Below are 21,246 nucleotides of genomic sequence, written 5' to 3' on the forward strand. Positions count from 1 at the left end.
TTTTATTATTTGTCTAGATTTGCTTTAAATCTCACCACAGGCGTAAAAGGATTTAACACTTTTCAGGGTGAGGACCTCCGTTTGTATGTATCATATCCGGGCCTACAGCTTAACAAAATGCTAGCTACGCCCCTGAGGATGTAACAAGGATATTATTTCTGTAACCTTATATCAAAAGACTAAATTCTTATAATTACATGTAAAGAAGGAAGTGTAGCAATTTGACGCGATTGTACTTAAAATCGCTTGAATGGAATAGAATTCGCATGAATTAAACTTATGTGAAAAGGTTTTAGTTGGACCTTTTGGCCACACATTGATTTCATTATGTCTAAACAAGGAAAGCTCACTTTATGTATTGTTGGATTTTTATTGGAAGTGAGCGCAGCAGCAGGTAACTTTCGACCTTCAGCATTATCCGACTCTTCTGCCTTTCCCATATCATCACAATAATCATAATCATAATCAAAATCATAATCATAATGATAATAATAATCATCGACATCATCATCATCAGCAGCAGCAGCATCAACAGCAGCATCAGCAGCATCAGCAGCATCATTATCATCATCAGCAGCAAGTGCATCTTTTTTCCTCTACTTCTTCTTCTTCAGGATAAAAACAACCTCAGCAATATCAACATCATCATCAGCAGCAGCAGAATCATCACTGTCGTCATCGTTATCAATATCACCATCATCGTCCTTTTCTTTCTCATAATAGTCGCTATAGACATAATAATCAACTTCATTATCATCAACATCTAAGTTGTTATTATATTTTTAATCCACTTTTACATCGAATTCGGTTGATTAAAGCCTTATTGATTAAATTTCATCTATAATCAACGGCAGGGCTATAATCAACGGCACGAAATGACGTCATCAACTGCCGAACCGGGACTACTTTTTCCCACGCACCTCGTCACCTGTATTTGCCAAGTGCATCAATAATAAAAACAATCACAATGTTTGTCAATCTTAATGACCTAAAAACAAATAAAAGTAGTAAAACACGTGTTTGTTGTCATTTATTGTCACTAAAACCTCTAGTATTAGGTAAATTAAACACTATGTTGCAAAAAGGTTCTGTTGTTGTTGCTCCCCTTTGAAGAAATCAGTTCGAGTTGCTCCCCTTTGACCGTAGAAAACGTTCGTCTGGACCAAGAAATCCTGTGTTAATTTACAAGCTGTACTCGGATATGCGTCCATCTGATTTTTCTTCAAGTAAGCACCCTTTCTACCTGGCAATACGCACAAATGACACTGCATCAAAGTGGTTCTTGCGTCAACAATTCGGTGTCAACAAGCTAGGTCAGATGCTGAAGGCCATGGCAAAAGACGCCGGCTTTCCCAAGCACAAGAGAATAACGAACTACTCAGTTCGCAAATTCCTGGTCCAAAAACTTCGAAATGCAAACATTCCACCCACTGAAACCATGAAAAGGCTCGTGCTTTTTGTTTTCTAAGCCTCGCATGATAAACCTGATCTATAATCAACACTAACCTATTATTCTCTATATTATTATGGTGGTAATTAGTAGTAGTAGTAGTAGTAGTGGTAATAATAGTAGTTGTAGTAGTAGTGGTAGTGGTGGTGGTGGTGGTGTTGGTGGTGGTGGTGGTGGTGGTGGTTGTGGCGGTGGCGGTGGCGGTTGCGGAGGCAGCAGCAGCAGCAGAAACAGCAGCAGCAGCAGTAGTAGCAGCAGCAGCAGCAGCAGAGGCAGCAGCAGCAGAAGCAGCAGCAGCAGAAGAAGAAGCAGAAGAAGAAGCAGTAGCAGTAGCAGTAGCAGTTGTAGTAGAAGTAGTATTAGTATTAGTAGTAGTAGTAGTAGTAGTAGTAGTAGTAGTAGTAGTAGTAGTAATAGTAGTAGTAATAGTAAAAGTAATAGTAGTAGAAGTAGAAGTAGTGGTAGTCACGCCACCGAAGGAGGGCATATAGTGATCGCACTGTCCGTCCGTCTGTCCGTCTGTCCGTCACATTTTGCGTTTAGTAAGGTTTCGAAACATGCTAATAACTTCTATTTCCCTTGAGATATAGCCTTCATATTTGGTATGCATGTGTATATGGACAAGGCCTTTCCAAACGCACAAAATTGTTTACCCCTGTGACATTGACCTTGAACTTAGGGTCCCCGTTTAGGTTTCGAAATTTGCGTTTAGGTTTCGAAAAATACTATTAACTTCTATGTCCGTTGAGATATAACCTTCATCTTTGGTATGAATGTGTATATGGACAAGGCCTTTCCATGCATCCAAATTTGTTTACCCCTTGTGACCTTGACCTTGAACTAAGGGTCCGCGTTTAGGTTTCGAAATCTGCGTTTATGTTTCGAAAAATGCTCATAACTTCTATGTCCCTTCAGATATAGCCTTCATATTTGGTTTGCATTTGTATATAGACAAGGCCTTTCCCAAAGCACACCAATTTTGACCCCTGTGACATTGACCTTGAACTGAGGGTCCTCGTTTAGGTTTCGAAATCTGCGTTAAGTTTCGAAAAATGCTCATAACTTATATCAAAGCGTTTATAGGGGGCATTTGTCATCCAATGGTGACAGCTCTTGGTGTAGTAGTAGTAGTAGTAGTAGTAGTAGTAGTAGTAGTAGTAGTAATAGTAGAAGTAGTAGTAGTAGTAGTAGTAGTAGTAGTAGTAGTAGTAGTAGTAGTAGTAGTAGTAGTAGTAGTAGTAGTTGTAGTAGTAGTAGTAGTAGTAGTAGTAATAGTAGTAGTAGTAGTAGTAGTAGTAGTAGTAGTAGTAGTAGTAGTAGTAGTAGTAGTAGTAGTTGTTGTAGTAGTAGTAGTAGTTGTAGTAGTAGTAGTAGTTGTTGTAGTAGAAGAAGTAGTAGTTTCTATTACACATAACCCATGTCTGTCAGGTTTAGCATAATTGCTCATGGTTGAAACGCCAAAGTGGTTAAAATGTCAAGTAACAGGATAAGTGGGTTACTTTTATAACAATTAGAGGTTAACTATTATTTGCTAATAATTAATCACTCCAACGTACACATTGATTTTTGTTTGTATGCGCTTTATACGATTTAAATTTGAGAGAAATCATTAACAGTTTAGATATGATTATAGGAAACCACAATTCAATTTAATTAAGTTCAGTGTTGTGTTTTATGTCGTCCGTTTCACTATGCTGTGACGTCATGAACAATCTTTCCCTCATGGTTATCATAAGAGACCACATGTCATGTAAGACATGGTACAGCTTGTGCAGACCGTAAGTTCATATAATAAAACATTAGAAAAAGTCCCCAAACTGCTCAGCAGAGGGTGTGTCAGGCACAATACTTATATCCTTAGCTCAAAGGTAAATGACATATTCAGAGCTGAAAGGTGATATATGGGCATGATTGACATTGTGTGAACGATGGTATTGTCATGTATCGGGAAATTTCATGAAAACTAACCATAATGTATGCCATGTGAAGACAGCGAGACGAATCCAACATTACGACAACGGATTTAATATCAGCAAACGTTGGAAATGTTGGAATTGGTGAAATGACAATCTTGAAATTATTAACATTGTATAAAAATAATGAATGCATTTTGAGCTGCCAATAATTGAATGTATTATAAATAATCCCACTTGACTTAATACAAACGTTAGCAAACCTCTAATTGATAATCTAATATGGATTTAAAATGTTCTTGCGAATGAACATTCATATTAGATTAAGGACAATATTGTAATGGAACCCGACTTATGTTATTATTAAATACAAAGTTATTTGATAAGTTTAATATTTCCTTTAATTCGTTTAAAATGACATCAAACTAAATAAAGCATTTTGTAAACTATTAAACAAGCAATTATCAGTTTGTTCAAGGTATTTTAACATAGTTCTCATATTCACCACCTTAATCACGCCCCTTAATAAATTCATCTTTCGAACGATCATAAATTGATTATTTATTAACATAACAATATTATAGTATGTCTTAACCATGCGTAACATATCACGTGTTTGCATACATTATATTTCGATTGCTTAAATTTGAACCGGTCATATTAATTATTTAATTTTTAGAAGGTGTGTGCATTAATTTGTAAAGCATTAATACACCAATCTTCTTTGAAGATTGCTAAAAAGGTTTTATGGGTGGAGACTTTGATATATTTGATTGCCTACAGGTTTTCTGATACTACATTTTCCCCAAAATAACTGATCTCTAAATAATAAACCCTTCGTCTTTATTTGAAATTTTCTTTCTTCCTCCTATACTTCCTTAGATATGTTCCGCAAAAGCTTGGTAAACTGACGGACGGACAGACGGAAGAATCAATTGCTACATTCTTTCTTGAATGAGTTTGTTTGTACGATATGAATACACGAGAATATGAGTATCTTATTACACTTATGACAGATACCGTACACTAACTCTGGTCCAAAGCAAAGAAATCGTTAAATATATTTCTATTTATTTAAATGATGCTTGTGTGTTAATGGAACATTATATATATGTTATTTATTTCATGTTTAAATATTTAAAAATTGTCATTACGTCAGCATGTCCTATAAAAAGTGATTCGCTAAATAAGTAAATTATCTGCATAGGAAGTAAATTATGTAAGTACTGATGACATGTCTTAAGCAGATAAGCCGTTTTTGGCGAACCTTCATATATCTATTTTGTTCATGAATGTGGTCTACCAAGATATCCGAAATTCATATCAACAACACAAGAAAGCATTAATAAAGATAACACCACTCCATAAATAGTGTGCGAACAACATTTAAAGAGACATTCGATGCATAAACATATACTCTATAAGACAACGACAGACTTACAATACAAATCATATTACTGTGGCATCAACAGACACACGTTGTACGATAGACATTTGCTTTAAATTAAGTTATCTTTGTATAATCAGAATTGTTTGTTTCTATTTCAGATCCCATCCAGATCCTTAATACAAGCATCGCGGTAACATCAGACGGGGATCCATACTGGCCCGCAGATCGGGTCAACGATGGTATTTTAAATATCCAATTCATTCCGATATGTTGTAGAGGTTGCGCAGCTCTTCAAAGACCTTCATGGGTGCAACTGACACTGGACAAGACTTATCTCGTGGAAAAGATTCTAGTTCTAGGACGTATAGATATACGTGCGTATAGATCAACGATTAATTAATTAAAACATATTTAGGTTTAGTGATATGTATATCACAGATTAACATGATTGTCTAGAAATCCGCTTTAAACATATATTTTTGTATTTCCTCCAAAGCTTGGAAAGCAAAACATTACAGCTGTACGCTCATAAAATGAATTAATCAATAATTGCTTTGATCGCCCTTTTTTGTTTAAAAAAATTCCGTATTTTGATAATTTCCACTATTTTCATGTTGCCTTGACTACATCCGTTTGCCATCATGTGTTTGTTCTGACAAGACATTGGCTGGACTAGAGTGATTGTGCAATGCAACACAATGTAACACATATAAGTTCGAAATATTAGCTGGCCATCTAGCCTTTCAACTTTGCAACGTGTTCATGCATAATTGTACTATTGTTGTTGTTTTTTTTGCGTCCGTCGGATTTTAAGTTCTGAAATATATCGTCCCCATTGTTTTCACAAGATGTTCCCGACATTCAGATCCATTTAATACACGTCACTCAACTTGCTTTGCTCCGTTACGTTGTTTTCTCGCATTAATCATTTACAAGGAAATCACGGTGTCTTATTTCGTTATCGAAGTTTCTGCACAGTTTAATAATGTCACAAAATGATCATACATTTCGTCAACCTCCATAGTTGGTATACCATCATCACTAACGGCTTAAGGTAACTGGCTATTGTACCATCCAATGTTGAATTCTGTTACTATTTCCAGCTAGTAAATTAATTACTGACCCGTGTTTATTTGGTAGTATTGAACGATAGTATTTTAATGATATGAATTTTGTTTAAAATGAAGTTATGTTGATTATATCATAAAACAAAAAATATTCAAACAACTTGTTATTATCTTATATAGGCAAGATAACCTTCATATACGACGCACATGTATGTTTTAATATTTTTTACAGATTTTAGTCAGTTTGACAACATCACCTTGTTACTGGGAAAACAGGATCAATCACTTCAAAACGAAGCGTTCACTTCGAATAACCGGTCGTTTGCGATGACTTTACTGGCTCCTCCACGCGAAGTATATCGTGTACGAGTTTCGGGTGAAGTCCTATCAAATATCATGACAACAAATACACATTTGACAATATGCGAGATTATGATATACCGACAAGCAGGTAAAATGCTTTGAAGCTGAATGTTTTCCAATTATTGTAATAATTGACCTTTTTTTAATACACAAAATGTTACGTGGATTTGCGTGACGTCTCAGTCAGTTATATGATATTTGTTTCATTGTCTATGCTTACTTATTTAAAAGTGATATAACCACGAAACAATTACCGTGCAGAGCTTTATAGTTCTTAAATCTATTTTTACGATAAGTATAATTTGCATGGCAAACTGGAGTTTAAGTAAGAAAGCCTTCTTTACAAAATGATACGCGTATTAAATAGCAATTTGTTACACCCACTATATACCTTCTTACACGGGTATTATTGGGAAGTTTGCTAAATATGCTTTTTTCTATCGTTTTAAAGTGGGTTCAGTTTTGAACAAGCGCCCTGTATGCCATTTCAATTATCGTCGTGTTAAATTTAAAATCGTTTCTTTTTATCTGTAAACAATGTTAATTTACCTATTGTGTTTCGGATACTATGCAAGTATGAATACGATCGAAATAAAATGGTTTAAATTCGCATTGCCTATCAGCTGTCTGTTAATAACTAAATCAGGAAATGTAATGTATGAATAACTGTACAGATCCTATAAGGCACATGGCACAAAAAGTTGATTTCAGCAATCAAACTGTAAGGCGTTCCGTTCAATGTCCTAATGTTCTAAACTATTGTTATCTTCACGGTTGTTCAATGCGTACTTCGTATCATCGTTTGGTGTACCCCCCCCCACCACCCCACCCCCCTTTAGAGGGGGCATATTGTTTTTGTTTGTCTGCCCATCACATTTGTTTTGTGACGCGCGTAATTAAAAAAAAGATCGGATGTCGGATGACTCTTTAAAAGAAAACGAACTTTGGCACCGCCATTTTTTGGTTCGGTGTTTTATACAAAACCGAACATAACCGCAGATATGTCATCGCTCGTTAGCAAAGAATTTTATGTTTTAACTTGTATATTGCATAATTCACACACATATAATCCAGCATATGAACTAAAGCACCTCCATATTTTGGTTCGCAGATTTTCGACACAATCGGAATTATGGCCTAATTTTAAGGTTTTTCTTTTATACTTATGTCGCGCTAGTAATATTGATACTGAAATTTTACAAACCTAGATGCACCTTTATGCTTTGGTGTTTATTCCGAGGTTATGGCCCCTAGTGTCGCGTATTAGTTCTGAAACTGTACAATCACAATAACTAGCGTATGAAAGTACCTCCTGTCTAACCCTCGATTTTGGCCTCATCATTAGGTAATGGACTGTTGAAGATTTCCTCACTATTAGACCCGAATGTTGCATTCTAACATTACAATGTCAGCTGAGAGACATTCTACAAACCATTGGCTTCCAATTTATTTATAATGGGGAAACAATTTGGAAAACAGACTTATATCTTATTCTTAACGTTGTTTGCTGCTGTATACTGTTTTGACTGTGAATGCCACACAATTGTATTCAATGAAGTTATTTACCAATGTATCTTCTTTAACTATCACTAATAGATCTCTTATCTGCGATTGATCATTCACCTCGTTGCTTATCTCGTATTAAATATGGATACTCAATTTCTAACAAACTCTGGCAGATGAAATTAACTGGCATTAATGTATAAGTTTCAAATATAGCAGTGCACGGGAATGGTTGGTTAATCTACCTGGAAAATACAATTTACACATAAACGTTTTTGTAAAGTTTTAACGTTTAGCCCATTATTTAATTTTAACCAATTTTATACTGTTGACTCTTTTCTAATATATGTGTTCAAGATCGCGTAAACACATAGCATAATTTTATCCCATTTTCAACGCGACATTGACGGTATAACACCTTATGGAATATACTAGCCTGTATTCAACCTTGTGGGATATACCTGTCACGTGCACGGACTACTTTTTACTTTACCACTGAATGATTTTCATAAGAAATAAAGTCGAGAAAACTTTAGCTTCAAAATTATACGACCTTCAACCTTTAAATCTAGTCATATGACATAATTTTTCGCCATCCGAATGAATCAGCTGATTGATGGCGTCCTAAAATGACATACTTATTGCGTCATTTTCCCCCAATTTTTTTTGACGATTTATTATAAACGCGACTTATTTCACATGTACATGTACTGTATATCGACATATTTGAATTGTCAATTTATCACATTTTCCTTATTTCGTGTAATGTGCATTGTTTATAATCCATGCATATACTTTTGACATTTAAGAATGTACAAGCCATACATATATCGCACAATTCATAAATAATCTGCAATATTTGCTTTCCGATTTAATTCACGTTAGGCATAGAGCTGTGTAAAGTATAAGATGGTAAAAATAACACCAAACTGGAATTCGGAACGTCCCATTTTGTACACGGGTATTATCCGCTCATTTATCTGTTGTGTAATGGAATGTTTTCCATTCTTTGTGTATTTATATATTAAATTATTTTCTTGTACAATAAGGGCATTTACCACAGACAAATAAAATATTGTGCATGTTTAAACATAATTATGTATGTATGCAGAAATCTGCAAATGCAACCGAGTTTACCAACGACTATTATTTGATAAACTGCTCTGGTTCATTTTAACAGCAGTAATGTAGAGTACATGACGTAGCGTGTGACGAAGAAGAAAGTTTATTGAGTTCGTAAACTCATTTGAATATAGTGATAGGATGCATAAGGGTCTTTATTTAACTATGCTAACATAATTGTTAAAGACCCTAGATGCAAAATCGTCAATTATTGAGTTAAATGGATTATTAGATGGATTTTAAAGGATAATTAAAGGTAAGATACTAGTTCGAACGTGTTTTGGTTTTTGTTTGTACTTTTGTCGTTCCCTGTTCTCAGGAAAATTATTTTAACATGGGCGCCATTGATGCATCGGATCACACACGGAATACCCATAACATTATATAAAAAACACGTTCTGCGCGTCCTTAAATTCGTCGTCCGAAGTCGGAAAACGTATTGCCCTGTATATTAAGTCAAATAAAGTGTCAGTCGCTGCAATTGTCTGTTTACTCGACGAAATTGTCAAGGTCTTCGACGGTGTACATGTTTGTTGACATCGACATCATTTTGTCAGGAGCAATCGCCACCATATTGGATTTTGATCATTTTGTTTCGAAAATAAAATGAATTATAGTAAAGTAAAATCTTCTTTTCGCGGTCGTAATGTGTTACACATCGCATACTGCGTAAAATTGAATCGAGGCATATGGTGATATTTTTACTTGTTTTACAGTTTGTGTGTGATTTTTTTAAAGACTATTTTGCGTACCAGAACAAATACATTTATATTACTACGCATGGTTACATTCGTTAGATTTTAAGCGCTTTTACGACTGAATTAAAATTATTGTTAAGGTTATTAGATCTATTTATGTTAAATGTAACGTTGAAAAAAAATCACATGGGATAAATAGAATACTAGGATTAGCGTTGAATGCAGAGAAGTTTATGTTGCTCGGCTCGAACACCGAAAGCGATCGCCAAGGCTCGCGCTCCCGGCGTTCTAAGCCTCGCAACATAAACTTCTCTGTATTCAACGCTAATCTAGTATTCTCTATATGATACAATTATATCCTTACGCGAAGCGCCACTCCAGGGTCAAACTATAACAAGACCCGTTGATTCGTTTAACATTACTGTTTTAGAAAATACAGGACACAGTTATTTTACAATGTTTTGTTGTTGTTGTTATTTTTTGCATTGACAGCTATATAACACGAATTTTCGTGAATTATTGCGATCACGAAGAACACATACTTCAAGTATTCTTATTAAATTAACCATAAATGATGTATATACTATTAATGTTTCATGCACGTATATCTAATATCCTAAATTAATTATGTAACTATATAAAATGTTATCTCATAAGTTTGAATATTTATGTGTAAACTTTATTGACCAGCTGTGTGTGCATTTTAATGTATCATTAAGCCGAACATATTGTGAGATATTTCTTGTTCCAGCGTATGTCGAGTCTCATACAAAATCGGAATGGGGTGGGAGGGTCATTCGTGTCATACATAATGTTGTTTTTAGACTTTACTGTTTTGCTGTTTTCTCTATGCTTCAAACAATACACAAAGTATTTACCAAAACACTGTGTGCTAAATTGAATGACGTGTTTTGCATCCGCCACTTTACTAAATTTCATATAATAGCGTTCTTGTTTTTTTTTAATTAACAACATGTATAAACTATTAAAAATAAAAATGATACCTATTATTTAAACACGAGACGTTTGTTTAACAACCAATGTACTTCCGTGAAACACACTACTCGGCCACTTAGTTGCACATTATGTGCAGAAGTCATTTGGTCTTCCATGACATATTCCATGTATAGGCTGTTCAATACAGAGTAAGAGTCTGCACATAACACATTAAACCACCTTAATTTTTTTATTGTACTAACAGCTCAGGACAAAATTGGTATATGGAATAAAGCAGTGCTAAAACATTTAAATAAGCAACAATAATTGGTAAATATAAGTACTTGACTATGAGTATCTTTTAAAATGTTATTTTGTTCAGACTGCCTACCCGGAAAGTACAGTGCAAACTGTTCAAGAGAGTGCCATTGTCTTTCTGGACCATGTGAAAGTGTCACGGGCACATGTATGTCTGCGGTGTGTCAAGACGGCTGGAGAGGACTCGCCTGTAATGAAAGTAAGAATCATGACAAAGATTGAAACCGATAAACTCTAACTGAGTACATTAAATTAACATATTATTGTATACCAGTTTTATGGAATATTCGATAAGTTAATCGATTGTACATTACTGTTACTGAAATAAGTTACAGGAAAATAACACAAACTAGTTAATAATCAGTTTGCAGTTGAGATTAAACGATAAATGGATCGTTTTCTGAATGCGGTGACACCTGTTGTCGTTTTTACTGCAAGTAAAAAAACCCAAATAATTTGATATGGCGATTGTACACTGATGTCCACTGTTGCATTGTCTTCAATTTAACTAGCCGCCAACGAAACTTACCACAGCGCCACACATAAACATGTTTAATTGAATATTTATCAGTAATAATATTTTAACGACGTGTCATCAATGATTTAACCATTATTCATAATCAGATTGTTTTCTTGAAAATCTACTTATAACTGGACTTGATGTAGAGCTCACGTTATGGCAAGCCTCAGTTTTTAAGCGTTCAACGCTTTGATTGATTATAGCCGAATTGACGTTTATGATTTTAGCCTGCAGCCCTGGGACGTTTGGTAATAACTGCTCCTCCATATGCCATTGTTACGACAATGTAACATGTCATCATATTGATGGTACCTGTCCCGATAGCCAATGTGCAACAGGATGGACGCGTGACAACTGTAGCGTAGGTACGTTACAATATGTGGTTTCTCAACTTATTGACTCTTGATGCTATACAATATTAAAACGTGCATTGTCCAACATATTTAAGATTCAACGTGAATATGTATGCACTATTTATTAGAATATTTAGCTTTCAGAAAATATCCGAGTGATGTAGATGTAATGATAGTGACTATAAGTAACTGTAGCGTTGGTAAGATTGAAAACAAGATTCATCCTAGCACGATGTTTAACTCATTCATATGGTGTTCGTCTTTTTTTTCATTGTCAAAACAACATCAAAAGTCACTTGCATGCAAATGTACGGAATACATGCATGATTAATAATTATTTAAATAGGTTTGTTTCTTCTGCCCTTATATAACATAGCAATGTGTGTGCTAGCACATGCGATCTTGGCTACTCTTGGCTACATTGGAGTATATTGTTATATTGCTATATTTGCGAGTACCCCATTTTGGACACGTATTAACTTTCGCATGTGAGATTGACATAAATTTGAGTAATGCAAGTACTATTTTAGTTTAAATGTTAATTTTGACATTGACACTGACCTGATTGTCAGTTTGATCAAATTTAAATAATCCTGGAATTCAAATATGCAGGTTCATGATGTTGCATGTTGTTAAAATAGATTGTATTAACTTATACAACTCAGGTCATATTGTTGAAGAGGCCGGGGTTGACGGACCTACGCTGTACGGACCGTTTGGGGTTAGCCTTTTTGAATAGATAACCTGGGTCTAAACGGTGGTAAATAACGGCGGGCGAGCGAATCTGAAATTCATAACCGACCGATCAAAACGCTTCTCGGAGGAACGTGCAGTATATACATATCATTATATGTTCGCGTTAAATTCATTATCAGGAAGAGGTTCAGATTTGGTACGAAATTGATTCGTCATTAAACATTGTCATGTTTGTATGTAATACATTACCGTGTTATTATTATGTATTAATTTTCTGCGAGCCTATAAATGTTTATTATTGGAAAATGATTAAGCGATATTTAAGACTTAAATTGTGTGCTCAATTACTGTTGCAGTGCCTCAGTCAGGCTCCTCTATTCAAACAGTTCAAACGGCTTTGAACTATTATTGACGATGCTGCTTCATAGTTATCATACCGTGAACACATTCTTCGCAATGGCGACCTATGTAAAAGACCCAGACAGTCCGATTGAGTTAGCTAAATTTTCTCAATCGGCATACCTCGTTGATTATCATTGATAAAGCTAAAGGCATCTTGGTCCCCGTCCTCCTTCAAATTTATCGAGAGGTTCGGGACAGGAACCAGACACCCAACAATTTTTTCGCAGCCATATTATTTACGTTCCCAATTTTTGTTCGTATCCAAATTTGTGTTTGTACCCAATTTTTTTCTCTTACAATCTATGTACGGTACTGAATGGGTCAAGTTCCTCACGGGAACTACTTCCCCGTACCCCGGGTACTTTGAAGTATACTTCACCGTACACCGATTTTCAAATGATACTTTTGGGCATCCCGGTATACTTACAGGTACCCCATCTTTCCATATAAAAAAATTCGTACCCAAATTTTTGTTTCGTACCTAATTTTTGTTCGTACCCAATTTTTTTTGTACCTAATTTTTTTCCGTTTGTTCGTACACATTTTTTTTCGTACCCAAATTTGTTGTGTACCAAATTTTTTTATCTCTTACAATCTATGTACCGGTACTTAGGCTGAATGGGTCAAGTTCCCCACGGGTACTACTTCTCCGTACTCCGGGTACTTTGAAGTAGTCTACACCGTACACCGATTTTCAAATGATACTTTTGCGTACCCCGGTATACTGACAGGTACCCCATCTTCCGTAATTAAAAAAATCGTACGCAATTTTTTTTCGTACCCAATTTTTTTTTACCCATTTTTTTCGAACCCATTTTTTTCGTACTCATTTTTGTTCAAATACATTTTTTTTTCGTTTTTTCATACCCATTTTTTTCCTATCAAAATATTTTTCGTACCCACATTTTTTGCTCAATTTTTGCGTACCCAAAATGTTCTATCCAAAGTTTTTTTCGTACCCAACACTCTTGTACCCATTTTTTTCGTACCCAAAATGTGTTTACTCATATTTCTTTTTCGTACTCAAATGTGAAAAATGTGGGTACGAAAATGTTGGGTACGAAAATTTTGGGTACGAAAAAATTATGCCAACAAAGCCTCTTGTTGTTAATAAAGTTTTACAAAGAACTGTGGATTGTCTAAAAGGCCATGCACACTGCAGCTATGCCGAATCTTAAATTAAGGATGCGTATAAATGACAAGCAAAAAAAATACACAATTGTGGTGATATAGATAAACTTAAATTGATGCTTTTATATCCATCCTTTTCAAAAGCATCGTCACACCAGTACTGTTAGCTGTTTAATTCTTTCATGTAATCCGTTTTTCGAAACCCTCATGCTGCATGTTCTTCACAATTATGAAGCATTTACAATACTGTTGTGTTAAGACTATTTTCATTGACGAACATATGTGAGAGGGTGCGGATTATATGATCGCATTTTTACGGCAGTAATATGATTATGGATAGTGTCTTTAAAAATTTAGTGCAGACTTAGTGATACAATAATCGGGAATCTGACTTGTATCATGTAGTTGAAATTTTAGGACAAAATCTCAACAAAGTTTATTTCGACTTTCTCTTTTTTATGTTGCGTATTTTCCGTAGTTGGTTGCTTACTCTTAAATAGTGATCATATCATTTTCTCTGAATTTATTCTCTCGTTATAATACCCCTTTACGAAGCAAAAAGGTATATAATGGAATTACAATAGCCGTCTATATGTCGATCGGTTTTCCTTTCTGTCTTTCCGTCTGTCCCTAGCCGAAGTTTGTACGCGTAAATCCCACTCCCCTCACTTTTAAGTTTTAACTTAAACCATTCAAAGTTGCATGCATTTTGCGTTAGAATAGGCATTTGTTTATGTGAAATTTGTATTGACCTATGTTTACAAAATACAACTAATAACATTTTTTTTCAGTTAAAATTATGTTCTATAATGAGAGGTTTTATAAAAACAAATACATGTTTGAAGCAAGAAAAGGACGACAACGTTATTTTTGATATGTAACATGGTTTTATGGCTCTCTACTATAAATAATTAAATCATGACCCTTAGTAAAAAATAACTCGCAACACCTTAAGTGGCATGTATTTTATAAATACTTGTATCGCAGATAATTTTCGAATATGTTACTCCTGAAACAATACGGAAGACAAGTTAAATAATGATTATGTTACAATATATTTTGCTCAATACCTCTGAGGTCAAACTGGCAGGTCAAAAATATGATGTTACATTTTGCGTTATATATCGACCTACGGCGTCAAGGGGTATTCGTCACTACTGTGACAATCAATGGTGTGTATTTAATTGTTATCGTATACTACTATTCAAATTATATCATTTTTATGTTTAAAACACAGCCTGCAAACCTGGTTTCTACGGACAAAGCTGCGCTATGGACTGTCACTGTGACACGTGTCATCACGACAATGGATCGTGCGTAGGGTCTCTTCAATGCCACGATGGATTCAGAATGGAAAATGGTTTCTGCACACGTAAGCATGTATATCGTTTATTTTTTTTAATGCTCCAACTGAGTTTAAAATTGCTACAAATATTACCTCTCGACTACAACTCACAACTTAACCGTATCTTTTGCTACACCTTCACAGCATGCGATCAAGGGTTATTTGGTTTCAACTGCTCCTCACATTGACCGATGATACTACTACTTCTTCTACTACAACTACTACTACTACTACTACTACTACTACTACTACTACTACTACTACTACTACTACTACTACTACTACTACTACTACTACTACTACTACTACTACTACTACTACTACTACTACTACTACTACTACTACTACTACTACTACTACTACTACTACTACTACTACTGCTGCTGCTGCTGCTACTACTACTACTACTACTACTACTACTACTACTACTACTACTACTACAACTACTACTACTGCTACTTCTACTACTACAATACTACTACTACTATTATTACTACTAATACTACTACTACTACTACTACTACTACTACTACTACTACTACTTCAACAGCAACAACAACAACTACTACTACTACTTCTATTACTACTACTACTACTACTACTACTACAACAACTACTACTACTACTACTACTACTACTACTACTACTACTACTACTACTACAACTACTACTACTTCTACTACTACTACTACTACTACTACTACTACTACTACTACTACTACTACTCTACTACTACTACTTCTACTACTACTACTACTACAACAACAACATCAACAACTACTACTACTTCTACTACTTCTACTACTGCTAGTACAACAACTACTACGACAACAACAACAACAACTACTACTACTACTTCTACTACTACTTCTACTACTACTACTTCTACTACTACTACTACTACTACTACTACTACTACTACTACTACTACTACTACTACTACTACTACTACTACTACTACTACTACTACTACTACTACTACTACTACTACTACTACTACTACTACTACTACTACTACTACTACTACTACTACTACTACTACTACTTCTACTACAACTACTACTACTACTACTACTACTACTACTACTACTACTACTACTACTACTACTACTACTACTACTACAACTACTACTTTTACTACTACACCTACTACTACTACTACTACTACTACTACTACTACTACTACTACTACTACTACTACTACTACTACTACTACTACTACTACTACTACTACTACTACTACTACTACTACTACTACTACTACTACTACTACTACTACTACTACTACTACTACTACTACTACTACGACGACGACGACTACTACTACTACTACTACTACTACTACTACTACAGCTACTATTACTACAACAGCTGCTACTACTACTACTACTACTACTAGTACAACAACAACTTCTACTACTACTACTACTACTACTACTACTACTACTACTACTACTACTACTACTACTACTACTACTACTACTACTACTACTACTACTACTACTAATACTACTAATACTAATACTACTACTACTTCTACTACTACTCCATCAAATACGATATGAATAGTATTAATTTATGAACAAATCCGGATTGTTATAATTGTTCTTCCTCATAATCATTCTCTATGATATGTTACTCATCACAAACATGTTAGATCCTGTATGTTTGTTGCAGCTATGAGCCCACATGGTCAAACTGATAAGTATTACAACGCCATATTAGCTGTGTCTTCGGTTCTTGGAGTTGTTGTAGCGGCTGGAATAGTATTAAGTGTGCTGATAATCAGAAGGAAACATCTCCAGTAAGTAAATGCAAATAAATAAGTGTTTGTTATGTAAATAAAGTAATCAACCAAATACATGCAATAATATTGCGATTAAACATATAAATCAGTTATTTTTTCAAATACAATTGTATTGATGCGGATGAGTCATATACAAATACTTACATATAATTTACAAAGCAGAATTATATATATATATATATATATATATATATATATATATATATATATAGGTCTTGTTTTAGTCAATATAACTTTATTTAGATGAAAGAATAATTGCTATTAAGTACTACAAATAACATGAATACTGAACATATAACTAGCTAAAGACGCATGTAAAATACCAGAATATGTTGACATTGCTATATAATTATATAATTATTGTAAGTTATTTATCATTTATCATATAAACCGCTTTACAATATAAACATATGTGTACGTATATCGACGTGGTTCTTTTCTATCAGGCTTGATCGAATTAACAGTACATGATGAATCGTTTGCGTTCGTGACTTATTTTCATTGCAAAGCATGGCTATTTTTTTTAACTTCGCGTTTCTTCAAATTTGTCAATTGCGCCTTCGCTGGGCATAAGTCAAGAAATCGGTGCTTACACATTCATGAAGTTTATATATACTGAACTGTATTATTTACAATTTAATTGCTTATGTTTAAATTTATCATAGAAATACACAATGTTCCTTCAGCAATATTCGAAATAAACACCGATATTGTTCAGGAGGATGCATATTATTTAATTCCAATGAGCTAATGTTTTTACACTTGCATGTGTATTGTCAATAATGGAAATTGTATGAATAAAATCAGGCCGTTTCGAGTATCACATAGCAGAGCAAACGATATACACGTACTTGTAAATGTCAAAATATGTTTTCCATACGTATAGTCATGTTAAACATTTAAGAGCTTATGACAGATGACCTTAATTTTTAAGATCAGCTGGAGAAAATCGTGCTACCAAAGAGTCGTCTTCTCACGAAATGTACGACGACTTGTCACCAAAATCAACGAATCCTCACCTCTATGACGGCTTGCATATGTCATGAAGTGAGTATAAAACCTTTGTCTTTGAACACTGTAATGTCTTGTATCAATTGCTCATTAATTAATATGTTTATTAAGAAATCCAATGTAATTAACATTCCAATCTAATGGTTACCTTCAGTTTAACAGATATATTATACGTATGTTATTTAAGTAATGTAAACATCTTTGCTATACAAACAGATACGTAACAAAACAACGTGTAGTGAGAAAGTGTTATTATATTACATTAGAGTATTAACATAATGTTACTTTATTGAAATTAATAGTACATGTAATAAATTAATATACTTTATATATAAGCAAAGAAGAACAACAATATTATACAACTATATACAAAAGGGACAGTGCACAAACACGAGATACAAATTATTATCAGCCCAAGGTGACGTAAACAACACTGAGCACCTGAACACATGATGAACATACACAGTAAATAAAGAACAATTGATACCCATGTGGAGAAAGCTAACATTACAGTACCCACAGGACGAGAATCATAGGCATACGAAGGCAACACAGCAACCAACAATGGGTCAAGTGTCATATGAAAATACCTCCACGTTTTAGTTTATAATTCCACTAAAAATGTTCTCTTGCTCTATAAATATACCGATCATCAAGGTAACTTTGCCTATCTGACTTTATAAATGTTGCATAACAATGGTATAATAAAAATACTGCACTAATTTACTTACTTAATTATACAAATCTAGCACAACTATGGTATGATGAACTTGTATCACGGTTGATGTATATTGCAGTATCGTCGTTTTGAGTTCATACGTCATTTTTTACAATCAGTGACATCTACAGAAACAGGTTTATTTGTGTATGCCTCTTGTTATCCACTTAATAAAGATACTACTAAATAGCATAAACAGTAACTAAATATTATATACATAGATAGTATTGGAATCACACAAATATGTTAAAATTTATCAAATTCTTACCAACTGACAACGCAAAAACAATTAAAAATATTGCAACATTTATTTTTAAAGCAGCTGAATTGAGAAATGAATTGAATTTTTAATAGTTTCGCTCCATATATAACTGTCTATTTGTAGTCATGGCAATACAAGCTATATGTATACACATTCTTAGATCATTCAAGTTTATTTGAATAAGATACGACTTTACAATATGCATATACCTACCTTAAATTAGTATGTTACGGTACAATGTTTTATAAATACATATACATGTTAAAAAATAGCCGTGTATTTTCAATATGCATGTCTTGAGAGTTGCAAATTCCTTTTATTGTTAATTCTTAAGTTGCACTGCTAGAATTGAATATGTAAATGCATGTATGTCATTGAACATTGTTGACTACATTGATGATTGTGTGTTATATGTATGTGTACTTATAGGCTTCAAGCCTAATTTATTCTGAAATTAAACCATACAACCATATTTTATAACATAATATTACAATTTTAATACCATATTAGTACAAGTTGATAGTTGAAAGAATGCCATTAATATTTTGTATCGATGTACAAAGAAAGAGTCAATGCAGGTGATTGTGTGTGATCATATGTACATATTGATAATCTATTTTCAAAAGATTACCTTAAGTACATTTATGTAATTATCTATCAGGCTATATACTGAGAAATACGGCTCGTCCAATATGACGTCAAACTATGTGCTCGTCCAAATATATCTCCGTATTGTACAGTGAAACGTTTAATAAGCTTTTTATTCTACATCCCTTCCTTCAGCTCTTTTTCTCATTTTAATTTTTATTTGAAAATGCTTTAATTGCATCTATGCTATTTTCAAGACAAGCGCCCGTGTGAGTCGATTATAGTAAATTCGGATACTTTTTCTCGGTAACGGCTTTTATCGTTATAAAACAATTGCTTAGTGCACTTGTACTCAACTGTCCAATATGGAAAAAATACAGACTTTTTGGATCCAATACCGGAATATATTGGACGGTCACGTGGTACATATGAAGCGTGCCGATTGGATGAATTTATTGGATATAGAATAAATATAAATATTGTTTGGGACAAAACTGGTTGACAGATAATGTCATCAAAAAGTGCGCCTTATTTGCGCTCATAGTTATATAATTAATGTTATCTGTTAATAAGGATATGTTTACAAATTATTCATAGTAATATGTTATACACATTTGACAAATATTTATCAAAATACTTCTGTTCACTATATACATTTACATTGAATGGCCTTACATTAAACTAATCAAACCAATCAAAATAAGTGCGGATCGTATTTCAGTATCCCGTATCAACTTGTGTCAAGTGCTTGTACGTTTAGCTAGTTTGCATAATGATGAAATGGTAGCATTCATAATTTATTTAATGATTGTACATATATTATAGTTTTGTTGATTCCAGTTCGTTTATTGTAGTTTCATTGAGTTATTAGTATTAATTAGTTTACATTACCAGTGTTATTGCTAGCCAGTCTCCCTCAGTGGGTGAATGAATTATATTTTAAGTTGTTTTTTTAAAGATATTTAATATGTTATCACGTGTTGCTAATTTGTGCAAATCATTGAGTGTTTGACTAAATATATAGAGTGGCTGAATAATACATAACACTTAATAATTCTGAATAAATAAATAAATTCGTTGTCCATAAAAGAAGCATAACACATATTACGACTAGCAGAGAAACATTTGTGGGTCACTTGCAACAATATCTTATATACAGTTTGGTTTTCCTATTTTGGGAATACGTAATAAGTAATTTGTATGCAACACATGAAGTATTGTTAAATGTTTAGTAAACAAAAACAAAATATGTTTGTGTACACGACTATGAAGTTGTGTTAAATTTTAAGTAAACAAAAACAAAATATTTTGTGTACATGACTACCTGCTATATTCCAATATGCAATTCTGCATTGTTTGTTGATGTTTGTAAACATGTTATCTTATCATGTTTTCATGCGTATATTATAACTTTATGTGTGTGTATATCAGGTCATGTGTGTGTGCTTATACGTGTTTGAGCTCCTGCATGACACGTAAAGACTTCAATATGAATGAACACCATCGAGTGAGCTAAGTGGTCGTAAGGTCGTCCTTATGTGTTGAATTTCTTGTGCAAATGTTCGTTGGTCTTCATATCTGTTCATCAATACCCGTTATTAATCATATATCTACATTAAAAACAAAATCAATAGTCTCATTCTACATAAAATA

The 21,246-nt window shown here is 33.8% G+C and overlaps 1 protein-coding gene across 1 annotated transcript in view; it reads left to right on the top strand.

Annotated features, from left to right (window-relative positions):
* Positions 1 to 255: 255 nt before the first annotated feature.
* LOC127837961 (protein draper-like) overlaps positions 256 to 21,246 on the top strand; it is a 78,076-nt gene continuing 57,085 nt past the window's right edge. Inside the window, exons 1-9 of the mRNA XM_052365436.1 lie at positions 256 to 394; positions 4,912 to 4,992; positions 6,053 to 6,271; positions 10,825 to 10,959; positions 11,508 to 11,645; positions 15,100 to 15,234; positions 16,885 to 17,011; positions 17,949 to 18,061; positions 18,362 to 19,583. Of these exons, the coding sequence (XP_052221396.1) occupies positions 328 to 394; positions 4,912 to 4,992; positions 6,053 to 6,271; positions 10,825 to 10,959; positions 11,508 to 11,645; positions 15,100 to 15,234; positions 16,885 to 17,011; positions 17,949 to 18,060 (1,014 nt within the window). The 5' untranslated portion in view covers positions 256 to 327 and the 3' untranslated portion in view covers position 18,061; positions 18,362 to 19,583. The remainder of the gene's footprint in view (positions 395 to 4,911; positions 4,993 to 6,052; positions 6,272 to 10,824; positions 10,960 to 11,507; positions 11,646 to 15,099; positions 15,235 to 16,884; positions 17,012 to 17,948; positions 18,062 to 18,361; positions 19,584 to 21,246) is intronic.

The sequence above is a fragment of the Dreissena polymorpha genome, chromosome 7 (assembly GCF_020536995.1).
Source record: "Dreissena polymorpha isolate Duluth1 chromosome 7, UMN_Dpol_1.0, whole genome shotgun sequence".
Lineage (NCBI taxonomy): Eukaryota > Metazoa > Mollusca > Bivalvia > Myida > Dreissenidae > Dreissena > Dreissena polymorpha.